At 40.8% G+C, this 26,213-nt stretch overlaps 2 protein-coding genes across 15 annotated transcripts in view; both read left to right on the top strand.

The window, feature by feature from the left end:
• The window catches only part of LOC136611234 (protocadherin gamma-C5-like), a 403,514-nt gene that overhangs the window by 200,941 nt on the left and 176,360 nt on the right, over positions 1 to 26,213 (top strand). For 2 of the 14 annotated variants that reach the window (XM_066590602.1, XM_066590588.1), the window contains exon 1: positions 6,160 to 8,709. The exons of 9 other annotated variants lie outside the window; for them this stretch is intronic. In XM_066590602.1, the coding sequence (XP_066446699.1) occupies positions 6,268 to 8,709 (2,442 nt within the window). In that variant the 5' untranslated portion in view covers positions 6,160 to 6,267. Of the gene's footprint in view, positions 1 to 6,159; positions 8,710 to 12,179; positions 14,626 to 21,140; positions 23,693 to 26,213 lie in introns of those variants that run through there. 3 more of the 14 variants (XM_066590595.1, XM_066590585.1, XM_066590601.1) reach the window with 2 other exon arrangements.
• LOC136613118 (protocadherin gamma-C5-like) lies at positions 289 to 2,890 on the top strand. Its single transcript, XM_066593974.1, has one exon. The coding sequence runs from the start codon at positions 368 to 370 to the stop codon at positions 2,888 to 2,890; it is 2,523 nt and encodes an 840-aa protein (XP_066450071.1). The 5' UTR covers positions 289 to 367.

Here is a 26,213-nt window from a genome sequence, read left to right as displayed (position 1 = left end):
AAAATATACATAAAATTCAAGGGAAGAGTGGACTATTCCAATATTTCTGTTCTCTTTTCCTTCTTAGTTGCATTCTCACTATTGGCCAGCAGAGGGTAGTCTTGTCATCCATTCCTTCATTTCAGCAGTACTAGAGAATGTGCTCATGTCAGCCCTGCGCTCTCCTCCCCCTGGCTCAGTGATTCACCCTCCCATCGTTTCTCTCACACAAAGAAGAGCTGCAGCACTGATGAGAGCCCTGTGGATGATTGTTTTCCTCAGATGGATTATATTTTTGGGAATATGGACAGATAAATTCATGATCCTCATGCATCTGGGATTACACAGCATCTACATGACATCAAATATCAAGGCAATCATTTAAGATATGGACATCAGAGGCTTTTGTCAGTGCTGGAAATGGCAAGTAGTCTGCTCCTTTCTCCTTTGTAGCTGGGGCTGGGTCTCTGGGCAGCTGCGTTATTCTATTGTTGAGGAGCCTGAGCCGGGGACATTGGTAGGAAATGTAGCTCAGGATCTGGGGATAAAACGTGCAGAGCTCTCTCAGCGCAGGATCCATCTGAGATCTGAGCAATCCCAACAATATTTCAGTGTAAATCAGGACAATGGAGGGTTGGTTGTGAAGGGGAGGATTGATAGGGAGAGCCTGTGTGGATCTAGTCCCCGCTGCTTACTGCAGTTAGAGGTTGTGGCTGAGAATCCTCTGGAGCTTATTAGCCTGGAGATAGAGATTCTGGATATTAATGATAATTCTCCAACATTCTCATCTAATCATCGTATTATAGAGATCACAGAGGTGTTTACAACTCCCGGTGCTCGGTTTGCATTAGAGATTGCAGAGGATTTAGATGTTGGTGTGAATGGTGTCAGTCAGTATACACTGAATACAAATCCTTATTTCTCTTTGTCTGTGAAGACTCATAAAGACGGAACGCTCATCCCTCAGCTGATACTAGAGAAGGTTCTAGATAGAGAAGAGAAACAAGAACATCACCTCATTCTCACAGCTATTGATGGAGGAGAACCGGCCAGATCAGGGACCTGCAGAATAACAGTCCTTGTATTAGATATTAATGATAATCCTCCAGTCTTTAATCAGTCAGTTTATAAAGTCAGTATAAGGGAGAATCTGCCATTGAAAACTGTCATATTAACCCTGAATGCCACAGATCAGGATGACGGAGCAAATGGGGAGATTGAGTTCTCCTTTGATGATCATACATTCAAATCTGCCAAAAGATTATTTGCTTTAAATCAGCAAACTGGAGACATTTATGTTAATGGACTTGTGGATTTTGAAGAGTTAAATTTTTATGAATTATCCATTAAGGCAATAGACAAAGGACTCCCCAAATTAGAGGGGAACTGTATAGTTCATGTGGAGGTGGAAGATGTCAATGATAATCTCCCAGAAATTACATTTTCCACAGTGACTAATAATATCCCAGAAAATGCCCTAATAGGGACAGTTGTAGGATTTATTAATGTAAATGACAAGGATTCTGGGAAGAATGGAGAAATAAGACTAAATCTATCACCAAATGTGCCTTTTAGAATAAGATCTAATCAGAATCGTTATGCATTGGTGACAGATGGGAATCTGGATAGAGAGGAAACCCCCCAATACACTATAGAGCTGACAGCCTCTGATTTAGGGTCTCCTCCTCTATACAGTAAAACCAGCGTCACCCTCAGGGTGTCAGATATTAATGATAATGCTCCGCTGTTCACACAGTCTACTTATAATGCTTTCATTAAGGAGAACAGTGACCCAGGGACTCTCCTATGTACAGTATCTGCTAGCGACCTAGATGAGGGGGTTAATTCTGATCTGGTTTACTCCATAGTGGAGAGTCAGATTGACGGCTCCTCTGTCTCCTCCTTTGTCTACATTCATTCTAATGATGGGAATATATACGCTCAGCGCTCCTTTGACTATGAGCAGATCCAGGTTTTACAAATCACCATAAAGGTGGAAGACTCAGGATCTCCTCAGTTATCTTCCACTGTTCCCGTCTTTCTCTTCATTCTGGATACAAATGACAATCCCCCCACCCTGCTGTATCCAGAACACTCTGAAGACCTCATTGTCCAAGAGAGGATCCCAAAGTCTACAAGTGCCGGATATCTGGTGACAAAACTGTCTGCAGTGGATCTGGACTCTGGTCACAATGCCTGGCTGCTGTTTACTCTCATCCACCCCATCAATTACTCATCATTTCAAGTGTCTAAACACACCGGAGAGGTGAGAACTGTAAGAGGATTCCAGGAAGCCGAGAACATGGAGCAACAACTTGTCATTTCCATCAGTGATCAGGGGAGTCCTCCATTATCCACCACAGTGACGGTACTTGTCAGTATGGCAGATGAGGTTATAGTGGAAAGACCCAAATCTGGGGACTTCCTGACAAATTCCAAACCCCCATCAGATATGACTCTGTATTTAATCATCTCCCTGGTGGCCATCAGCTTAGTGTCACTTGTTACCTTCATGATATTATTGGTGAAGTGTCTGAGGAAGGACAGTTATGATTGGAGCAGTAGTTGCTGTTTACTTGGTGGATCCCAATCCAAAGCCTACACAGATCAGTATCAGCCGGCTCTGTACCTGAACACAGACGGGACCTTAAAGTACATGGAGGTCAGGATGGTTCCTCCAGGGTCCCAGGGGCAGAGTTACCAAACTCATTTACCCCCGGCCCCGGAACAGCAAGATTTCAGTATTGTGCAGCCTTTGGATTTCCCCAAACTAAAGGATCTAGTTCAGGATATTTCTGCAGAGGGCAATTATACAAGTGATCCCAGCAATGTAAGTGAAAGTTACAAAGTATCTAATGCAGTCAGCTCTATTTTCACTGAAATGTTGTGTAGAATGATTACCATTCTGTAATTTTTTTGTGAATGGTGTATAGAATTTTGGTTCTGGTATTAATTTTTCTCTTTTGCCTTTTTAACTTTTTTTGTTGAAAAGTCATTTTTTATAAAACCCGGAGAGTACGGTGAAGTACCAATCTTGGAAACTACAGAGTAAAGGTCAATAGGTGTAATGATGATTTCTTTCAGATAAAATACAAATATTTATCCCGATTGCCAACTGTATCCACAGCCATAATGATGACTGTTCATAGATTGTCTGTAAACCTGCCATAGTTGTAATTATATTATGTATGAACGTTTTTGTAATCGGAAAAATGGAGCAGTTACCAGAGCCACCAGTCAAATTTCAGCTTTCATTTCTTATGGTAGGTTACAAAATATAAAATCAGCTTTTTCATTTTTTTCTGTACTCTTCTGTATACTCACGGTCCACTGTCATTTGTTCTATTCTTCATAGTTTCAGGATATAAATAGGTTGCTAACTAAGTCTACCAGGTTTTGTCAATTACATTCAACAGTATCTTTTGTAAGAAGCAAAGCAATAGTTGCATATGCTGGATCTGCTGCCATATTGTCCACTGCTATGTATCAATGGTGACAGCATTTTTCTTTGACATTTGCTGTTGAAAGCGTGATGCATGAGATTTAACCATTCTTGTTTTGACTATGTATGTTTTTTTTTCTAATTTGGAAAAGAAACATGATGTCCCATTCAGATGTATGTTCATCATATTAATCCTAGTGTCTGCTACCGTGTTTCCCCGAAAATAAGACCTATCCTGAAAATAAGCTTAACATACCCGAATTTTAGTGAATTTTGGGGGTAAAGGGCTTGAATTATAAGCCCTTCCCCAAAAATAAGCCCTAGCTCCAGTACCTAAAATTAGTATTGATTGGTTCTTTAACCGCTGCATTGATTGGCTGAGCAGCGGTCAAAGAAACAATCAACAGCCATCGCATTGGGGAGTTAGTATTCATGAATTTGCTGGCCACAGCTCAGTGAAATTCATAAAGCCCACCTCCACAACGGGACGGCTGTGATTGGTTCTTCAACCGCTGCTCAGGCAATCAATGAAGCGCTCAATGAACCAATGCCATGGCTGCTATTGGTTCATCGAACACTGCATTGATTGGTTGAGCACCAGTCGAAGAATTAATCACAGCCATCGCTTTCTGGAGGCGAGATTTATGCATCCCGTAACCGAGAAGTGAGGTACGATCGACCGAGGATGCTGCTGCTCAGGAAGCAGCTCAACTGAGCCTCTGCGGATGATGATGTAATCCGCTTATTGTTCCCCCTTGCCATGTTTCAGGGGGAAGTTTGATGTGTGTCCAGGCTAAAAGTGGTGGCATGCGGGTCAAGAGCTCTGGATCCCACTGCCTTACGTCGCCATACTGAAGATATGCCCCCCAAAAAGCATGGATTATTATATTTGTTGAGTTGGATTCAGTGCTAAATGCATATGGCTTCTTCTGTAGCAGTGGCTGCCCACTTTTGGAAAAATGGATTGTACACTTCACATACTTTATTTCAGTTTTATTGTAGAACTGCATACATTAAACAGATCCTATACTGAGATACAGTTATGTGCGCAGGTTTATGATCCTTCATGTTTTTACTTTAGCAGCAGTACTGGACCAGTTTGAAAGTAGGAAGGTTGTATATATATACAGAATATTCAAGCCATGATTCGGCATTGGAGGATAAGTGCTACAAGTTATACCTTTCATTTAAATATTTTGTTCCCATACCAAGTCAATAGAACAAAGCAATGTGATAAAAAAAAAATCTTGTGCTCAACCGGTTTTTATTACAACATAATGCGGTGTCTTATTGTATATATATAGTAGCATACACACTGACCTAAACAACTTGCTTATTATGTGTATAAGGGTCAAACAGTGGTGTAGGCTATATCCCGGGCTTGACATCAGGACATGTAAGGCTTACAATATATTTATTTTGCTCTTCAATCTGCTTTATACTTTGTTTCTCTTTGCTTTGGTCTTCATCACTTCTGGGTTGAAATGCACATCCTTGCTTGCAGAGACTCATGGAAGCTGCCACAACATGTTTATCTAACCCTTCTCTTTATGATACAATATATATGTTTACATCATACAGATGTGTCCTCCGTTAACTTGACCATTAACACAATATATTGTGTGATGTGTAAAGTGAAATGAAAGAACAAATTTATATGTTCCATGGATGCCATCGATAGATGTTGTCTGTCACCATAGGCTCCCATGTAGAAAGAAAAAAAGTGTTTGTTTTACTTAATATCAGTGATGACTGCCATCTGTCAATCATAAGCTCATTTATCATTTTACAGTATGAGTGCAGGAGACCTTAACAAAATTCAAGAAAATCCACATGAGGCTGTACGATAGATAGATAGATAGATAGATAGATAGATAGATAGATAGATAGATAGATAGATAGATAGATAGATAGATAGATAGATAGATATGAGCTAGAGAGATAGATAGATAGATATGAGATAGATAGATAGATAGATAGATAGATAGATAGATAGATAGATAGATATGAGATAGATAGATAGATAGATATGAGATAGATAGATAGATAGATAGATAGATAGATAGATAGATATGAGATAGATAGATAGATAGATAGATAGATAGATAGATAGATATGAGCTAGAGAGATAGATAGATAGATAGATAGATAGATAGATAGATAGATATGAGATAGATAGATATGAGATAGATAGATAGATAGATAGATAGATAGATAGATAGATAGATAGATTCTCTATTACAAATACACAAATTTTACATTGATAACTTATTTTTCTTAGTGATAAGATGTCACTATTCTGCAGAATACAAATAATACTACCGGTATATTTAAAATATGTAACTGTAGTGATATTTTCATCAATAGTGTAAGTTTGCTTACAATAGGTGTTTCTGTGTGAAATAACTGTTTATATTTATAGTTAAACACCAGATCTAATACGTAACAAAATGTGAATACTACAAGAAATTATACATAATAGTCAACGGAAGAGTAAACTCTTCCAATTTTTTTAAATTCTTTTTTCATTTTTTTCTCCTTATTTGCTGCCTTCTCATGATTCGCCAGTAGAGGGTAGTCTTGTCATCCAGTACTTCATTTCAGCAGCACTAGAGAATGTGCTCATGTCAGCCCTGCGCTCTCCTCCCCCTGGCTCAGTGATTCACCCTCCCATCGTTTCACTCTAACAAAGAAAAGCTGCAGCGCTGATGAGAGCCCTGTGGATGTTTGTTTTCCTCAGATGGATTATATTTTTGGGAATATGGACAGATAAATTCATGATCCTCATGCAGCTGGGATTACACAGCATCTACATGACATCAAATATCAAGGCAATCATTTAAGATATGGACATCAGAGGCTTTTGTCAGTGCTGGAAATGGCAAGTAGTCTGCTCCTTTCTCCTTTGTAGCTGGGGCTGGGTCTCTGGGCAGCTGCGTTATTCTATTGTTGAGGAGTCTGAGCCGGGGACATTGGTAGGAAATGTAGCTCAGGATCTGGGGATAAAACGTGCAGAGCTCTCTCAGCGCAGGATCCATCTGAGATCTGAGCAATCCCAACAATATTTCAGTGTAAATCAGGACAATGGAGGGTTGGTTGTGAAGGAGAGGATTGATAGGGAGAGCCTGTGTGGATCTAGTCCCCGCTGCTTACTGCAGTTAGAGGTTGTGGCTGAGAATCCTCTGGAGCTTATTAGTCTGGAGATAGAGATTCTGGATATTAATGATAATTCTCCCACATTCTCATCTAATAATCGCATTACAAAGATCACGGAAATATTTGCAGGTCCCGGTGCTCGGTTTGCATTAGAGATTGCTGAGGATTTAGATGTCGGTATGAATGGTGTCAGTCAGTATACACTGAATACAAATCCTTATTTCTCATTGTCTGTGAAGACCCATAAGGACGGAACGCTCATCCCTCAGCTGATACTAGAGAAGGTTTTAGATAGAGAAGAGAAACAAGAACATCACCTCATTCTCACAGCTATTGATGGAGGAGAACCGGCCAGATCAGGGACCTGCAGAATAACAGTCCTTGTATTAGATATTAATGATAATCCTCCAGTCTTTAATCAGTCAGTTTATAAGGTCAGTATAAGGGAGAATCTGCCATTGAAAACTGTCATATTAACCCTGAATGCGACAGATCAGGATGACGGAGCAAATGGGGAGATTCAGTTCTCATTTGATGATAATACATTCAAATCTGCCAAAAGATTATTTGCTTTAAATCAGCAAACTGGAGAAATTTATGTTAATGGACTTGTGGATTTTGAAGAGTTAAATTTTTATGAATTATCTATTAAGGCAGAAGATAAAGGATTTCCTATATTAGAGGGGAACTGCATAGTTCATGTGGAGGTGGAAGATGTCAATGATAATCCCCCAGAAATAACATTTTCTACAGTGACTAATAATATCCCAGAAAATGCCCTAATAGGGACAGTTGTAGGATTTATTAATGTGAATGACAAGGATTCTGGGAAGAATGGAGAAATAAGGCTAAATCTATCACCAAATGTGCCTTTTAGAATAAGATCTAATCAGAATCGTTATGCATTGGTGACAGACGGGAATCTGGATAGAGAGGAAACCCCCCAATACACTATAGAGCTGACAGCCTCTGATTTAGGGTCTCCTCCTCTATACAGTAAAACCAGCGTCACCTTCAGGGTGTCAGATATTAATGATAATGCTCCGCTGTTCACACAGTCTACTTATAATGCTTTCATTAAGGAGAACAGTGACCCAGGGACTCTCCTATGTACAGTATCTGCTAGCGACCTAGATGAGGGGGTTAATTCTGATCTGGTTTACTCCATAGTGGAGAGTCAGATTGACGGCTCCTCTGTCTCCTCCTTTGTCTACATTCATTCTAATGATGGGAATATATACGCTCAGCGCTCCTTTGACTATGAGCAGATCCAGGTTTTACAAATCACCATAAAGGTGGAAGACTCAGGATCTCCACAGTTATCTTCCACTGTTCCCGTCTTTCTCTTCATTCTGGATACAAATGACAATCCCCCCACCCTGCTGTATCCAGAACACTCTGAAGACCTCATTGTCCAAGAGAGGATCCCAAAGTCTACAAGTGCCGGATATCTGGTGACAAAACTGTCCGCAGTGGATCTGGACTCTGGTCACAATGCCTGGCTGCTGTTTACTCTCATCCACCCCATCAATTACTCATCATTTCAAGTGTCTAAACACACCGGAGAGGTGAGAACTGTAAGAGGATTCCAGGAAGCCGAGAACATGGAGCAACAACTTGTCATTTCTATCAGTGATCAGGGGAGTCCTCCATTATCCACCACAGTGACGGTACTTGTCAGTATGGCAGATGAGGTCATAGTGGAAAGACCCAAATCTGGGGACTTCCTGACAAATTCCAAACCCCCATCAGATATGACTCTGTATTTAATCATCTCCCTGGTGGCCATCAGCTTAGTGTCACTTGTTACCTTCATGATATTATTGGTGAAGTGTCTGAGGAAGGACAGTTATGATTGGAGCAGTAGTTGCTGTTTACTTGGTGGATCCCAATCCAAAGCCTACACAGATCAGTATCAGCCGGCTCTGTACCTGAACACAGGCGGGACCTTAAAGTACATGGAGGTCAGGATGGTTCCTCCGGGGTCCCAGGGGCAGAGTTACCAAACTCATTTACCCCCGGCCCCGGAACAACGAGATTTCAGTATTGTGCAGCCTGTAAATTATCCTCAACTAAAGGATATATATCAAGAAGCCTCATCTGAGGGGGATTCACTGAATGATCCAAACAATGTAAGTGGTAATATTGTAGTAAAATGACCTACCGGATTATAAAATCTAAAATCATTGATTTGATTTGCAGATTTTGTAGCTCAGAAATATATTTTGGTCGTTTATCAGTTAACAAACGTAACAAAATTAAACGTTCGGTAAAATATTATTTCAAGGATGGGATGTTTACTATTTCTGTTTTATTATCGGTGACCTCCAACATTATGTACTGTATCAATCGGGAGGAATTTTTTATGGCCATTATTGTGTTTTCAGCTAATGATATACAGTGGTATTGCTTTTTTGTGCCTTTTTTATCTTTTGCTGTTGTATCAATTATTAAACCAGTACACATTTCTGCAGTTTATAGTGTGGGTTGGTCTCTACGAATGGATTTTTATATTTGATGATTTGGATTCAGTGATAAATACATATGGCTTCTTCTGTAGCCGCGGCTGTCTACTTTCTTTTAAATGTATTGTATACCTCACATAGTTTATTTCAGTTTTGTTGTAGAACTGCATACAATAAACAGATCCTATACTGATTTAGGGTGAATGCACATGGGCGGAAATTCCGCTGCAAGATTTCCTGCTGAATTACCGCCCATGCACGGTGCCATGGGATTACATTGGTTTATTCAATCCTATGCAGACAGCTGCTATTTGACGGTGTGAAAACGCATGTGGTAAACAAATCGTGGCATGTCCTATTTCTGTGCGAGCCTCACAGAAGACCACACAGAAATGTCACGGCTGAGGCGCCGGCTCTGCACTGGGCACGTGCAGCTGTGCGCCAGCCGGCTGATTGCACAGCAGAGAGAAGACACAAAAGGAGATGAGAAATCTCGCAGCGGGATCCGACCCAGCCATCTGCATTTACCCTAAGGGCTTTTACCCACTAGCGTTTTTTTTTTCACTATAATTTTGCTGCGTTTTTTTTTTTTAAATGTCAATGGGACTTTCTAGTATTAAAATCGAATCGCACAAAAATCGCAAGTTTGCGTTGCTGTGGTTTTTGTGCGATGCGATTATTACATTAGAAAGTCCCATTGACATTTGGGGAAAAAATGCTGCGAAAAAAATCCTAGTGGGTAAAAGCCCTTACAGTTATGTGCGCAGGTTTATGACCCTTCATGTTTTTACTTTAGCAGCAGGAATGGACCAATATTAAAGAAGGAAGGACGTATATACAGAATATTCAAGTACCTAACATTGCTCTGCCAATTTGTAAGCATATTAGATGTACAGTATGTCAGTTCTATATAGTACTCTACTAGTTATAGTCAAGGAGCCTGAGCATGCGAAGCGTAACTGAAGTCTTTCTTGAGCTTAAATATTTCAGTTTAGGTTGAAGCATTGAACATGTTCATGAAATAACACATTTACTAATTGGAGTGCTGCAATCTTTTCCTACTGTTTATGGTGGTTTTCTAGGACAATTCTCGCTTGGCACTATCTTTATATATGTTCACGTTGCTGAGGCTCAGAACTAGAAATGGATACTCTTGTGTATCTTCTGGTTATATACAGATTCTTCTCTACTTCCTGCCAGTCTCTCCTGGCCTGCTATGGAGAGCTTTGAGCTATGAAGTCTCAAGCGGTATGACTGCTGCAGCATTGATAAGCTGTGTTGCTAGCATGTCTATACGACACACTATCGCTGGAGACCAGGATGTGGAGACCAGCAGGGGAGCGGGCAAAATTATGTACAGACCAGGGAGAAGCTGAGAAAAATGCTTATGGAGGTGCATATGACCGTATATGTCACTCAACCTCCATAGTAATATACAGCACAGATACGTAGGGGAGGCTGAGTGATATGTATGGTAACATGCTCTTCCATATGCAACCTTCTTATGGATGGCTTATCTGTTAAAATGTGATGAGGAGATCAATCAAATGGTGGCCACAGCTTCAGTGAAAGAGAAGAAAGGGACAGTGCAAGCATAAATCGTCTATTAGTAAGATAAGTATAAACAGATTACCAAAGCATTTTATTAATATTAGCTATAAAGTAGCCAACTCCATAAATGGAACATTGATCATTTTAGTTTTATTTAGAGTTTCATTGTAAATGTTATAAGCCTCTTCCCATTATTATATCTCAGCCAGGAAGAGCTATGTATTGGTCTAATACACTGAGATACATATGAAGCTTGGATCATGGAGAACTCTGGGGTTATATGGCTATAAACCATTACAAGGGAATCTGGACCTACTGATAGTGTATGCAGCAGGTGAAGGATGAAGTAAGGACAAGCAACAATGTTGCGCGATAATTGTATCCTATGATTCTGGCACATCAGGTGTTATATGCAGTAAACCACTCATCTGACCAAATAGGTTATTTATAGATGTTTTTCATGGAAACTAAAAGCAAAAATGTAAGAGAAATTCACTAACACCTGCATTAACATTATAGGGGGTACAAAGGTTGTAGTTGCACCCAGACCCTGGTACCGGAGAGCGTCTGGAAGCCCCCATCACATAGGAATACTGCAGTATTAGTAATTGTGGGTGTTGGGGAGATCTGCAACAGATACGGCATTGGAGGATAAGTACTACTAGTTATACCTTTTCCTTTATGAGATAAAAGATGAATTTACATCGTACAGATGTGTCCTCCCTTAACTTGACCCGTAACGCAATAGATTGTGAGATGTGTGGAGTGAAAGGAAAAAACAAATGTATTCGTTTAACGGATGCCACTAACAGTTGTTGTCTGTCACCATAGGCTCCCATGTAGGAGGAAAAAAAATGTTCGCTTTATTTGATATCAGTGATGACTGCCATCTGTCCATCAGAGGCTTATTTATCATTTTTGTACTCTGAGTGCTGGAGCCCTTAACACAATTCAAGAGAATCCATATGAGGCTGTAAGAAAGATAGAGAGATAGAAGATAGATAGAAGATAGATAGAAGATAGATAGATAGAAAGATAGATACTGCAGAATACAAATAATACTAACAGTATAATTAAAATATGTAACTATAGTGATAGTTTTATGAATAGTGTAAGTTTGCTTGCAGGAAGTGTTTGTTTGTCTAATAACTTTTCATTTAAGTTTATAGTTAAATTCCATATCTAAAATGTAACAAAATGTGAACACTACAAGAAAATATACATAAAATTCAAAGGAAGATTAGACTATTCCAATATTTCTGTTCTCTTTTTTTATTTTCTCATTCTTTACTGCATTCTCACTATTGGCCAGTAGAGGGTAGTCTTGTCATCCAGTCCTTCATTTCAGCAGCACTAGAGAATGTGCTCATGTCAGCCCTGCGCTCTCCTCCCCCTGGCTCAGTGATTCACCCTCCCATCGTTTCTCGCACACAAAGAAGAGCTGCAGCGCTCATGAGAGCCCCGTGGATGATTGTTTTCCTCAGATGGATTATATTTTTGGGAATATGGACAGATAAATTCATGATCCGCATGCAGCTGGGATTACACAGCATCTACATGGCATCAGATAACAAGGCAATCATTTAAGATATGGACATCAGAGGCTTTTGTCAGTGCTGGAAATGGCAAGTAGTCTGCTCCTTTCTCCTTTGTAGCTGGGGCTGGGTCTCTGGGCAGCTGCGTTATTCTATTGTTGAGGAGTCTGAGCCGGGGACATTGGTAGGAAATGTAGCTCAGGATCTGGGGATAAAACGTGCAGAGCTCTCTCAGCGCAGGATCCATCTGAGATCTGAGCAATCCCAACAATATTTCAGTGTAAATCAGGACAATGGAGGGTTGGTTGTGAAGGAGAGGATTGATAGGGAGAGCCTGTGTGGATCTAGTCCCCGCTGCTTACTGCAGTTAGAGGTTGTGGCTGAGAATCCTCTGGAGCTTATTAGTCTGGAGATAGAGATTCTGGATATTAATGATAATTCTCCCACATTCTCAAATAATGATCGTATTATTCAGGTAACAGAAATATTTGCAGGTCCTGGAGCTCGGTTTGGATTAGAGATTGCTGATGATTTAGATGTCGGTGTGAATGGTGTCAGTCAGTATACACTGAATACAAATCCTTATTTCTCATTGTCTGTGAAGACTCACAAAGACGGAACGCTCATCCCTCAGCTGATACTAGAGAAGGTTTTAGATAGAGAAGAGAAACAAGAACATCACCTCATTCTCACAGCTATTGATGGAGGAGAACCGGCCAGATCAGGGACCTGCAGAATAACAGTCCTTGTATTAGATATTAATGATAATCCTCCAGTCTTTAATCAGTCAGTTTATAAGGTCAGTATAAGGGAGAATCTGCCATTGAAAACTGTCATATTAACCCTGAATGCGACAGATCAGGATGACGGAGCAAATGGGGAGATTGAGTTCTCCTTTGATGATCAAACATTCAAATCTGCCAAAAAATTATTTGTGTTAAATCCCCAAAATGGGGAAATTTATGTTAATGAACTTGCAGATTTTGAAGAGTTAAATTATTATGAATTATACATTAAGGCAGAAGATAAAGGATTCCCTAAATTGGAGGGGAACTGCATAGTTCATGTGGAAGTGGAAGATGTCAATGATAATCCCCCAGAAATCACATTTTCCACAGTGACTAATAATATCCCAGAAAACGCCCTAATAGGGACAGTTGTAGGATTTATTAATGTAAATGACAAGGATTCTGGAAAGAATGGAGAAATAAGACTAAATCTATCACCAAATGTGCCTTTTAGAATAAGATCTAATCAGAATCGTTATGCATTGGTGACAGATGGGAATCTGGATAGAGAGGAAACCCCCCAATACACTATAGAGCTGACAGCCTCTGATTTAGGGTCTCCTCCTCTATACAGTAAAACCAGCGTCACCCTCAGGGTGTCAGATATTAATGATAATGCTCCGCTGTTCACACAGTCTACTTATAATGCTTTCATTAAGGAGAACAGTGACCCAGGGACTCTCCTATGTACAGTATCTGCTAGCGACCTAGATGAGGGTGTTAATTCTGATCTGGTTTACTCCATAGTGGAGAGTCAGATTGACGGCTCCTCTGTCTCCTCCTTTGTTTACATTCATTCTAATGATGGGAATATATACGCTCAGCGCTCCTTTGACTATGAGCAGATCCAGGTTTTACAAATCACCATAAAGGTGGAAGACTCAGGATCTCCACAGTTATCTTCCACTGTTCCCGTCTTTCTCTTCATTCTGGATACAAATGACAATCCCCCCACCCTGCTGTATCCAGAACACTCTGAAGACCTCATTGTCCAAGAGAGGATCCCAAAGTCTACAAGTGCCGGATATCTGGTGACAAAACTGTCTGCAGTGGATCTGGACTCTGGTCACAATGCCTGGCTGCTGTTTACTCTCATCCACCCCATCAATTACTCATCATTTCAGGTGTCTAAACACACCGGAGAGGTGAGAACTGTAAGAGGATTCCAGGAAGCCGAGAACATGGAGCAACAACTTGTCATTTCTATCAGTGATCAGGGGAGTCCTCCATTATCCACCACAGTGACGGTACTTGTCAGTATGGCAGATGAGGTTATAGTGGAAAGACCCAAATCTGGGGACTTCCTGACAAATTCCAAACCCCCATCAGATATGACTCTGTATTTAATCATCTCCCTGGTGGCCATCAGCTTAGTGTCACTTGTTACCTTCATGATATTATTGGTGAAGTGTCTGAGGAAGGACAGTTATGATTGGGGCAGTAGTTGCTGTTTACTTGGTGGATCCCAATCCAAACCCTACACAGATCAGTATCAGCCGGCTCTGTACCTGAACACAGACGGGACCTTAAAGTACATGGAGGTCAGGATGGTTCCTCCAGGGTCCCAGGGGCAGAGTTACCAAACTCATTTACCCCCGGCCCCGGAACAACAAGATTACAGTATTGTGCAGCCTGTAAATTATCCCCAACTAAAGGATATATATCAAGAAGCCTCATCTGAGGGGGAATCACTGAATGATCCAAACAATGTAAGTGGTGATATTATAGTATGATAACTTACTGGACTGTGAGATCTAAAATAATTGATTTGATATGCAGATTCTGTAGCTCAGAAAAATGATTTGGTCTTTTCTGGTTAGAAAACGTAACAAAATTGAAAGTAAAGTAAAATATAATTTTAAGAATAGGGGGTTTCCTATTTCTGTTTTATTGTCGGTGAGCTCTAATATTATGTACTTTATGAATATTGAGAATATATTTTTAGTTGGTTATTATCTTGTTTTCAGCTAATGATATACACTGCTATTGCTTTTTACTGCGTTTATTTAATCTTTTGCTGTTGTATAAATTTTAAACCACTGCATATTTTTCCGTGTTTTTTTGTGTCGGTTGGTCACTAGTTAAATTATTTATTTAAAACTCTTTATTTGTAATTTTCCGGTATAACAATGATAACATTCTCAGTCTATACCATAAACAAGGTAATTTTTTAGAGGTATTATGTTAAACCACAAAGACATAGAGGGTGGAGATGTTTGTCGCCATAGTTTGGGGATACAGGTTCTTGCTGTGTTATCCAGATGGTGCACCACAGAGTGCTCATAGATGGCTAATGGGAGATAGCTGAGATGTGGAAGGAAGAATGCAGGAGATTTAGATGGAACAAAATTAGTAAATTTGGAAGCGATAGGTCAGACCAGAAACCAGCCAACACTGGGCACTCCCAGAATATATGTAATAATGTTCCTTGTTCCGATGCATATCTCCAGCATAATGGAGACACGAATGGTATCATTATATGTAATCAGGAGCGGACCCTGTACCAGCGAGAGAGGATTCTGAATCTTGTTTCTTGTATCTTACTAGAGATAGAAGATGTGGGTGTGATGATGTATATGTTGTCTTTCTGCTCCCTTGTGAGTGACATTGTCAGATCTTCCCATCTCTGAATGTAGTTAGGGTTAGAAGTATCAGGTGGGGAGATTAGGATATTGTAGATCTGTGAGAGGGTATGCCAGCAGGGACCTTCTTCCCTACAGAGACGTTCATAAGCCGTTTTCGTCTGTGAAAATCCAGAGGGGTTAGGCAAAGATGTAAAATGTGTCTATAGCTGATAATGTGCCAAAATGACAGTGAGAGTGGTTCTATTATTCCTGTCAATGTGTCAGTGGAAATCCAGTGTCCCAAAGAGAGAAAGTGGTGAGCTCTGAATCTATTGTTAGAAAGCCATTGTCAGAGTGCCTTGCTTTCCAGGCCAGGTAGGAAAGCCGGAGTGGGAATGGAGTTAGGTCATCAGGAGTCCTGATAGAGGGGGCTGTAGGGGAGACAAGTGGTGTGGAATCACTGCTCCCAGCATGATGATTTATTACTGTGTCCCCCATCAGGGAGGGAGGAGTCCATCTGGCGCACTTGCCGCTTCTTAGCATTAGTGGCTCTGCTCTCCTTTTGCCCAATGGCTAGCCAGTGCTGTCCTTCTTGGGTGAATGTAATGTCTCCAGGCTGTCCCTTTCCCTTCATATTATTAATGAATGCCGCAGAGTCTCCCACGGTGCACTGTTTAGGACCATGGACACTGTGCAGCAATGATAGTGCTGTTGATGAGGGATCCCCCCGACTGGGTTCCACGTGTTCCGTCGGCCCCATGACAGGAGGTTGATGTTCACAGTCTGTAGCTGCCTTGCCGCTCAGGAAGCAGCTTAACGTAGCTTCTGCTAATAATAATGTAATCTCCTTCTTCTTGCTCCCCCCGACATGTTTCAGGGGTAAGTTTACTGTGTGTCCAGGCTGAAAGTGGTGGCATGTGGGTCCACAGCTCTGAATCTTGCTGCCTCATGCCACCAAACCAAAGCTACACCCCCCAAAAAGAATACATTTTTATATTCAATGATTTGGATTCAGTGATAAATACATATATCTTCTTCTGTAGCCGCGGCTGCCTACTTTCTTTTAAATGGATTCTATACTTCACATACTTTATTTCAGTTTTATTGTAGAACTGCATACATTAAACAGATCCTATACTGAGTTACAGTTATGTGCGCAGGTTCATGATCCTTCATGTTTTTACTTTAGCAGCAGGAATGGACCAGTATGAAAGTAGGAGGGACGTATATACAGAATATTCAAGTACCTAACATTGCTCTGCCAATTTGTAAGCATATTAGATGTACAGTATGTCAGTTCTATATAGTACTCTACTAGTTATAGTCAAGGAGCCTGAGCATGCCAACCGTAACGGAAGTCTTTTTTTGAGCTTAAATATTTCAGTTGAGGTTAATATGCAAATAAGGGAGATGGAGCAATACAACCACAGTGCCACATATTGGAAGGCTTTCAATCCCTGGTCATAGTTACAAGGCTTGTATAAAGAGCCTAACATTGACTTTAGGGATTGTTGCCTTCCAATAGGTGGTGCTGCAGAGATATTGTTCCATTTCTCGCATTTGCATGTTACCCAGAGGAGTATGAATGGCCTTTTAAGTCTCCTCACTCACCAGCTAGATGCTCTCCCTAAGGAGTAAAGATAGCATTTCTGACCCAGTGGTGGTTAAAACATTGAATGTGTTCATGCAAATAACACATTTACTGAAATGGAGTGCTGTAATCTTTTCCTACTGTTTTTGGCTGTTGGCTACGACAATTCTCGCTTGGCACTATCTTCACATATGTTCCTGTTGCTGAGGCTCAAACTCAAAAATGTATACTCTCCTTGTGTATCTTCCCGTTATATACAGATTCTTCTCTACTTCCTGCTGGTCTCTCCTGGCCGGCAGCTATGAAGTGTCAACCGGTATGACTGCTGCAGCCTATGACTAGCTGTGTTGCTAGCATGTCTATACAAGACACGATTGCTGGAGACCAGGATGTGGAGACCAGCAAGGGAGCAGGCAAGATTATGTACGAACCACAGAGAAGCTGAGAAAAATGCCTATGGAGGAGCATATGACCGTATATGTTACTCAACCTTCTACATAAGGATCTACAGCCAACCCCTTTAATGGAACACATTGAAATTTTAGTTTTATTTAGAGTTTCATTTTAAATGTTATAAGCCTCTTCCCATGATTGTATGTCAGCCAGGAAGAGCTATGTATTGGTCTAATACACTGAGATACACATGAAGCTAGGATCATGGAGCACTCTGGGGTTATATGGCTATAAACCATTCCAGGGAATCTGGACCTACTGATAATGTATGCAGCAGGTGAACGATGAGGTAATGACGAGCAACAATGTTGCACGATAATTGTATCCTATGAGGTCTCAGTCACACCAGCGCATTCGGGCGCCGATGCGCCCGTGTTACTGCAGGATAAGACGGCCGCACTGCAGGTGCGGACGACTCTCTGCACCGTCGGAAGAAAGAACACATGACCAGCTCCATTGCCGGTCATGTGTTCTTTCTTCCGGGGGTGCGGAGAGTGGTCCGCACCTGCAGTGTGGCCATCTTCTTCGTGCAGGAACACGGGCGGATTGGCGCCCTGATGCGCCATGTAACTAAGCCCTTATTCTGGCACATCAGGTGTTATATGCAGTAAACTACTCATCTGGCCAATGAGGTTATTTATAGATATTTTTCAGGGAAACTAGAAGCAAAAATATAAGAGAAATTCACTAACACCTGCATTAACATTATAGGGGGTACAAAGCTGGTAGTTGCACCCAGACCCTGGTACCTGAGAGCGTCCGGAAGCCCCCATCACATAGGAATACTGCAGTATTAGTAATTGTGGGTGTTGGGGAGATCTGCAACAGATACGGCATTAGAGAATACGAACTACAAGTTATACCTACATATTTGGTTCCCATACCAAGTCAATAGAACAAAGTGAAATGCTAAAATAATTCTTGTACCAGCAGATTTTTATTACAAGATAATCCGGTGTCTTATTGTATATACAGTAACATACAGACTGACCCAACTAATTGCTTGTTATGCGTATAAGGGACAAACAGTGGCCTGAAGCACTGGTGAAGGATATATTCCTGGCTTGATATCAGGACATGAAACGCTTACAATATATTTATTGTGGTCCCCAATCTGCTATATACATTTTTCACTTTTCTTTGGTCTTTCTACATTGATTTTCCACCCTTCTATCATCCAGTATTATTGTTAAATACTAGAGATGAGCGAGCACCAAAATGCTCGGGTGCTCGTTACTCGGGACGAAATTTTCGCAATGCTCGAGGGTTCGTTTCGAGTAACGAACCCCATTGAAGTCAATGGGCGACCCGAGCATTTTTGTATATCGCCGATGCTCGCTAAGGTTTTCGTTTGTGAAAATCTGGGCAATTCAAGAAAGTGATGGGAACGACACAGCAACGGATAGGGCAGGCGAGGGGCTACATGTTGGGCTGCATCTCAAGGTCCCACTATTAAGCCACAATAGCGGCAAGAGTGGGCCCCCCTCCCCCCGCACTGTCAGCGTAAAGATCGTTCTCCTCTGCCATAGCTGTAACAGCTGTGGCAGAGAAGAACGATGTTTGCCCATTGAATTCAATGGAGCCAGCAATACAGCAGGTTCCACTGAAAGCAATGGGCTGCCGGCGATCGCGGGATGAATTGTCGGGAAGGGGTTAAATATATAAGCCCTTCCCTGCAATTCATCCAGAAATGTATTACAATAAAAATATATACCGGCGTATAAGGCGACGGGGCGTATAAGACGACCCCCCAACTGTCACCTCATACGCCGGCAATACAGTGGAGCAAAGAATAAAAATCATTACTCACTTCTTCTGACGTTCTGCGCCACTCCTGCAGGCTGTCGCTCCCTCCTGGTCCACGGCGGAGCATTGCGTTCTGGACGCAGGGCTTGAAATCCCCGCCTCCAGAAACACAGCCAATCACAGCCATTCAATGACATCATTGTCATTGGCTGTGATTGGCTGAAGGCACGTGTGTTTCTGGAGGCGGGGATTTAAAGCCCTTCGTAGAGAAAGCAATGGTCTGCCGGGAACCAGGAGGGAGCGACAGCCTGCAGCAGCACTGCAGAACGTCAGAAGAAGTGAGTAATGATTTTTATTCTTTGCTCCACTGTATTGCCGGCGTATAAGGTGACAGTTGGGGGGTCGTCTTATACGCCCGGTCGCCTTATACGCCGGTATATATTTTTATTGTAACACATTTCTGGATGAATTGCAGGGAAGGGCTTATATATTTAAGCCCTTCCCGACAATTCATCCCCGCGCACGCCGGCAGCCCATTGCTTTCAGTGGAACCTGCTGTATTGCTGGCTCCATTGAATTCAATGGGCAAACATCGTTCTTCTCTGCCACAGCTGTAACTAATGTCAGAATGCATCTGTGGCGAGCCGCGGGAGGGGCAGATTTTAATACTCGGGTGACACCTAATCTCACCAGCTACTCACTGCAGGGGGGTGGTATAGGGCTTGAACGTCGCAGGGGGAAGTTGTAATGTCTTCCCTGTCTTTCTATTGGCCAGAAAAGCGCGCAAATTTCTCAGGGAAGAAAATGAAAGTAACCCGAACACCGCGTGGTACTCGTTACGAGTAACGAGCATCTCGAACACCCTAATACTCCAACGAGTATCAAGCTCGGACGAGTACGCTCGCTCATCTCTATTAAATACATTATTTCTGAGTTGAAATGTACATCCTTTGTTGCTGAGACTCATGGAAGCTGCCACAACATGTTTAACCTTTCTCTTTATGACATAAATTATATGTTTACATCATACAGATGTGTCATCCCTTAACTTGCCCATTAACACAATATATTGTGTGATGTGTAGAGGGAAATGAAAGAAAAGTATATGTTCAATTGATGCGACCGACAGATGTTGTCCTTCACCATAGGCTCCCATGTAAAAAGAAATAAAAATGTTTGTTTTACTTGATATCAGTGAAGACTGCCATCTGTCAATCATAGGCGCATTTATCATTTTGTACTCTAAATGCAGGAGACCTTAACATAATTCAAGAAAATCTACATGAGGCTGTACGATAGATAGATAGATAGATAGATAGATAGATAGATAGATAGATAGATAGATAGATAGATAGATAGAAAGATTATCTATTACAAATACAATAATTCTACAGTAACAACTTATATTTCTTAGCGTTTAGATGTTGGTATTCTGCGGAATACAAATAACACTAACAGTATAATTAAAATATACAACTGTAGTAGTAGCAGTTTTATGAATAGTGAAAGTTTGCATATGAGAGGTGTTTGTGTGTAAAATAACTTTTCCTTGATATTTATAGTTAAATTTCATATCTAAATTGTAACAATATGTGAATAATACAAGAAAATATACATAAAAAAACAAGGGAAGAATAGACTATTCCAATTTTTCTATTCTCTTTTTTTTCTACTTCTTTACTGCATTCTCACTATTGGCCAGCAGAGGGTAGTCTTGTCATCCAGTCCTTCATTTCAGCAGCACTAGAGAATGTGCTCATGTCAGCCCTGCGCTCTCCTCCCCCTGGCTCAGTGATTCACCCTCCCATCGTTTCTCTCACACAAAGAAGAGCTGCAGCGCTGATGAGAGCCCCGTGGATGTTTGTTTTCCTCAGATGGATTATATTTTTGGGAATATGGACAGATAAATTCATGATCCTCATGCAGCTGGGATTACACAGCATCTACATGACATCAAATAGCAAGGCAATCATTTAAGATATGGACATCAGAGGCTTTTGTCAGTGCTGGAAATGGCAAGTAGTCTGCTCCTTTCTCCTTTGTAGCTGGGGCTGGGTCTCTGGGCAGCTGCATTATTCTATTGTTGAGGAGTCTGAGCCGGGGACATTGGTAGGAAATGTAGCTCAGGATCTGGGGATAAAACGTGCCGAGCTCTCTCAGCGCAGGATCCATCTGAGATCTGAGCAATCCCCACAATATTTCAGTGTAAATCAGAACAATGGAGGGTTGGTTGTGAAGGAGAGAATTGATAGGGAGAGCCTGTGTGGATCTAGTCCCCGCTGCTTACTGCAGTTAGAGGTTGTGGCTGAGAATCCTCTGGAGCTTATTAGCCTGGAGATAGAGATTGTGGATATTAATGATAATTCTCCCACATTCTCATCTAATCATCGTATTATTCAGGTTACAGAATTAGTAGCAACTCCCGGGGCTCGGTTTGCATTGGAGATTTCAAAGGATTTAGATGTCGGTGTGAATGGTGTCAGTCAGTATACACTGAATACAAATCCTTATTTCTCATTGTCTGTGAAAAATCGTAAAGATGGAACGCTCATCCCTCAGCTGATACTAGAGAAGGTTTTAGATAGAGAAGAAAAACAAGAACATCACCTCATTCTCACAGCTATTGATGGAGGAGAACCGGCCAGATCAGGGACCTGCAGAATAACAGTCCTTGTATTAGATATTAATGATAATCCTCCAGTCTTTAATCAGTCAGTTTATAAGGTCAGTATAAGGGAGAATCTGCCATTGAAAACTGTCATATTAACCCTGAATGCGACAGATCAGGATGACGGAGCAAATGGGGAGATTGAGTTTTCTTTTGATGATCATACATCTGAATCTGCTAGAGAATTATTTTCTCTCAATGAACAAAATGGGGAGATTCATATTAATGGACTTGTGGATTATGAAGATTCTAATTTTTATGAATTATCCATTAAGGTAGAAGATAAAGGATTTCCCAAATTAGAGGGGAACTGCATAGTTCATGTGGAAGTGGAAGATATCAATGATAATCCCCCAGAAATCACATTTTCCACAGTGACTAATAATATCCCAGAAAATGCCCTAATAGGGACAGTTGTAGGATTTATTAATGTAAATGACAAGGATTCTGGGAAGAATGGAGAAATAAGGCTAAATCTATCACCAAATGTGCCTTTTAGAATAAGATCTAATCAGAATCGTTATGCATTGGTGACAGATGGGAATCTTGATAGAGAGGAAACCCCCCAATACACTATAGAGCTGACAGCCTCTGATTTAGGGTCTCCTTCTCTATACAGTAAAACCAGCATCACCCTCAGGGTGTCAGATATTAATGATAATGCTCCGCTGTTCACACAGTCTACTTATAATGCTTTCATTAAGGAGAACAGTGACCCAGGGACTCTCCTATGTACAGTATCTGCTAGCGACCTAGATGAGGGGGTTAATTCTGATCTGGTTTACTCCATAGTGGAGAGTCAGATTGATGGCTCCTCTGTCTCCTCCTTTGTCTACATTCATTCTAATGATGGGAATATATACGCTCAGCGTTCCTTTGACTATGAGCAGATCCAGGTTTTACAAATCACCATAAAGGTGGAAGACTCAGGATCCCCACAGTTATCTTCCACTGCTCCCGTCTTTCTCTTCATTCTGGATGCAAATGACAATCCCCCCACCCTGCTGTATCCAGAACACTCTGAAGACCTCATTGTCCAAGAGAGGATCCCAAAGTCTACAAGTGCCGGATATCTGGTGACAAAACTGTCCGCAGTGGATCTGGACTCTGGTCACAATGCCTGGCTGCTGTTTACTCTCATCCATCCCATCAATTACTCATCATTTCAGGTGTCTAAACACACCGGAGAGGTGAGAACTGTAAGAGGACTCCAGGAAGCCGAGAACATGGAGCAACAACTTGTCATTTCTATCAGTGATCAGGGGAGTCCTCCATTATCCACCACAGTGACGGTACTTGTCAGTATGGCAGATGAGGTTATAGTGGAAAGACCCAAATCTGGGGACTTCCTGACAAATTCCAAACCCCCATCAGATATGACTCTGTATTTAATCATCTCCCTGGTGGCCATCAGCTTAGTGTCACTTGTTACCTTCATGATATTATTGGTGAAGTGTCTGAGGAAGGACAGTTATGATTGGAGCAGTAGTTGCTGTTTACTTGGTGGATCCCAATCCAAAGCCTACACAGATCAGTATCAGCCGGCTCTGTACCTGAACACAGACGGGACCTTAAAGTACATGGAGGTCAGGATGGTTCCTCCAGGGTCCCAGGGGCAGAGTTACCAAACTCATTTACCCCCGGCCCTGGAACAGCAAGATTTCAGTATTGTGCAGCCTTTGGATTTCCCCAAACTAAAGGATCTAGTTCAGGATATTTCTGCAGAGGGCAATTATACAAGTGATCCCAGCAATGTAAGTGAAAGTTACAAAGTATCTAATGCAGTCATCTCTATTTTCACTGAAATGTTGTGTAGAATGATCACGATTCTATATTTTCTGTGAATGGTGTATAGAATATTGGTTTTGGTGTTGATTTTTCTTTATCTTGCCTTTTTGACCTTTTTTTTTTTCAAATTCATTTTTTAAACAACCAGGCAGCATTGTGAAGTATCAATTTGGGAAACTATCAGAGTAAAGGTCAATAGGTGTAATCATGATTTCTTTCAGATAAAATACAAATATTTATCCCGATTGCCAACAGTATCCACAGCCATAATGATGACTGTTCATAGATTGTCTGTAAACCTGCTATAGTTGTAATTATATTATGTATGAATGTTTTCGTAATCTACAAATGGAGCAGTTACCAGAGCCACCAGTCAAATTTCAGCTTTCATTTCTTATGATAGGTTACAAAATATAAAACCAGCCTTTCCATTTTTTTTCTGTACTCTTCTGTATACTCATGGTCCACTGTCAATTTCTGTATTCTTCACAGTTTCTGGATATAAATATGTTGCTAACTAAGTTTTCCAGGTTTTTTCAATTACATTCAAGAGTATCTTTAGTACAAAGCAAAGCAATGATTGCATCATGAAATTGTATGTTGGATCTGCTGGCATATATAATTCACTGTTATGTATCAATGGTGACTGCATGTTTCTATGACATTTGCTGTTGAAAGCGTGGTGCATGAGATTTAACCATTCTTGTTTTGACTTTGTATGGGGTTTTTCTCTAATTTAGAAAAGAAACATGATGTCCTATTCAGATGTATGTTCATCATGTTTATCCTAGTGTCTGCTACCGTGTTTCTCCGAGCATACCTGATTTTTCAGGATTTTCATGGGGGCTTGAAATATAAACCCTCCCCAAAAATAAGCTCTAGTTACACTACATAAAAAAGTAATGATTGGTTCTTCGACCTCTGTATTTTTTTTTAATTCTAAGTTGAGTGAAATGGAAAAAAAATGCAATTCCACCATCTTTGGGGGTGGGGGGTCTTGTATCTATGGTGTACACATTACAGCAAAAATGACATAACTTTGTTCAATAGTCAATACAATAACTGCAATGCAAAATTTATGAATTTCTTTTTGCTGTATTTCTATTAAAAAATAATATATCCTTGGAAAAAAACTAAATTATATTCTGTCATCTTCTGACAGCTATAACTTTATTTTTATATTGACATAATTGCATGAGGGCTCGTTTTTGCAGGACGACCTGTACTTTCTATTACTACCATTTGGAGTACATACAACATTTTAGTCACTTTTTTAATTTAAAACTAGCTTACCCATCACGCATTGCTGCGAAGACAGACAGATATACATACATTCGTTTTTATATATCTAGATAACAACCAATCACAGCGCAGCTTTCAAGTTACCTCAGCGGTATAATATATAACAACCAATCACAGCGCAGCTTTCATGTTACCTCAGCAGTATAATATATAGCAACCAATCACAGCACAGCTTTCATTTTACCTCAGCATTCTCAATATCCAGCTATTGTCTTGCGAAACGTTCGGCAGATGCATCATTTTGTAGTTGAACACGCATCCCGTTGCTCATAATGCCTTTTGCTTTCGTGCTTGAGATGGAAATCAAACGATCTTTGTCTGGGGGGCATAACTGTCGACGATGCTCGCAAGTGCGCCACCTATCGTAGGATAGTTGTACTATGCCAGTAATCTTCCCAGGAGTGTACTCAACAACTTCCCAAAGTTTCATGGTGATTGGATGAATGGTGTAGTAATGCATAAAGGACAGACAGACATTCATTTTTATATATAAAGATGACATCAGGAAGTGAGAGAATTAGATTCGTACATAAAATTTGGACGCTAATTCTTTGGCGCTTAGAATTGAATAATCGAGTTGGGACCCATTAACTTTTCCTATTTATAACATAATCAATGCTCGTGCCAAATTTCAAGTTTCTATGACACCGGGAAGTGAGAGAATTAGATTCCGTACATAAAATTTGGATGCTTATTCTTTGGCGCTTAGAATTGAATAATCAAGTTGGGACTCATTAGCTTTTCCTATTTATGACATAATCAATGCTCTTGCCAAATTTCATGTTTCTACGACATCGGGAAGTAAGAGAATTAGTGGCAATGATGGGAATCGAATGATCTACGTGGGGGGGGGGGCGTAACTGCACCATTTATCGTAGGATACTTTTACTATGCCTATAATCTTCCCAGGAGTGTACTCAGCAACTTCCCAAAGTTTAATGGCGATCAGATGAATGGTGTAGTAGCGCATAAAGGACAAACAAACAGACAGACAGACATACATTCAATTTTATATATATAGAAAATGTTAAGGTTGGTATGACTGAAAATTCTGAGGTTGTGTTTTTTTTTCTGACTACGTTTTACCTTGCGGGATAAATCAGGTATTACTTTGATAGTTCGTGCTTTAGAATGTTACGGATGCCACGATACCAAATATGTTTTCAGGTTTTTTCATTTAGTTTT

The sequence above is a fragment of the Eleutherodactylus coqui genome, chromosome 2, assembly GCF_035609145.1.
Source record: "Eleutherodactylus coqui strain aEleCoq1 chromosome 2, aEleCoq1.hap1, whole genome shotgun sequence".
Taxonomy (NCBI): Eukaryota; Metazoa; Chordata; class Amphibia; order Anura; family Eleutherodactylidae; genus Eleutherodactylus; species Eleutherodactylus coqui.
The sequence above is the reverse complement of the archived record's forward strand: the minus strand, read 5'-3'. Positions and strand labels throughout refer to the sequence as shown.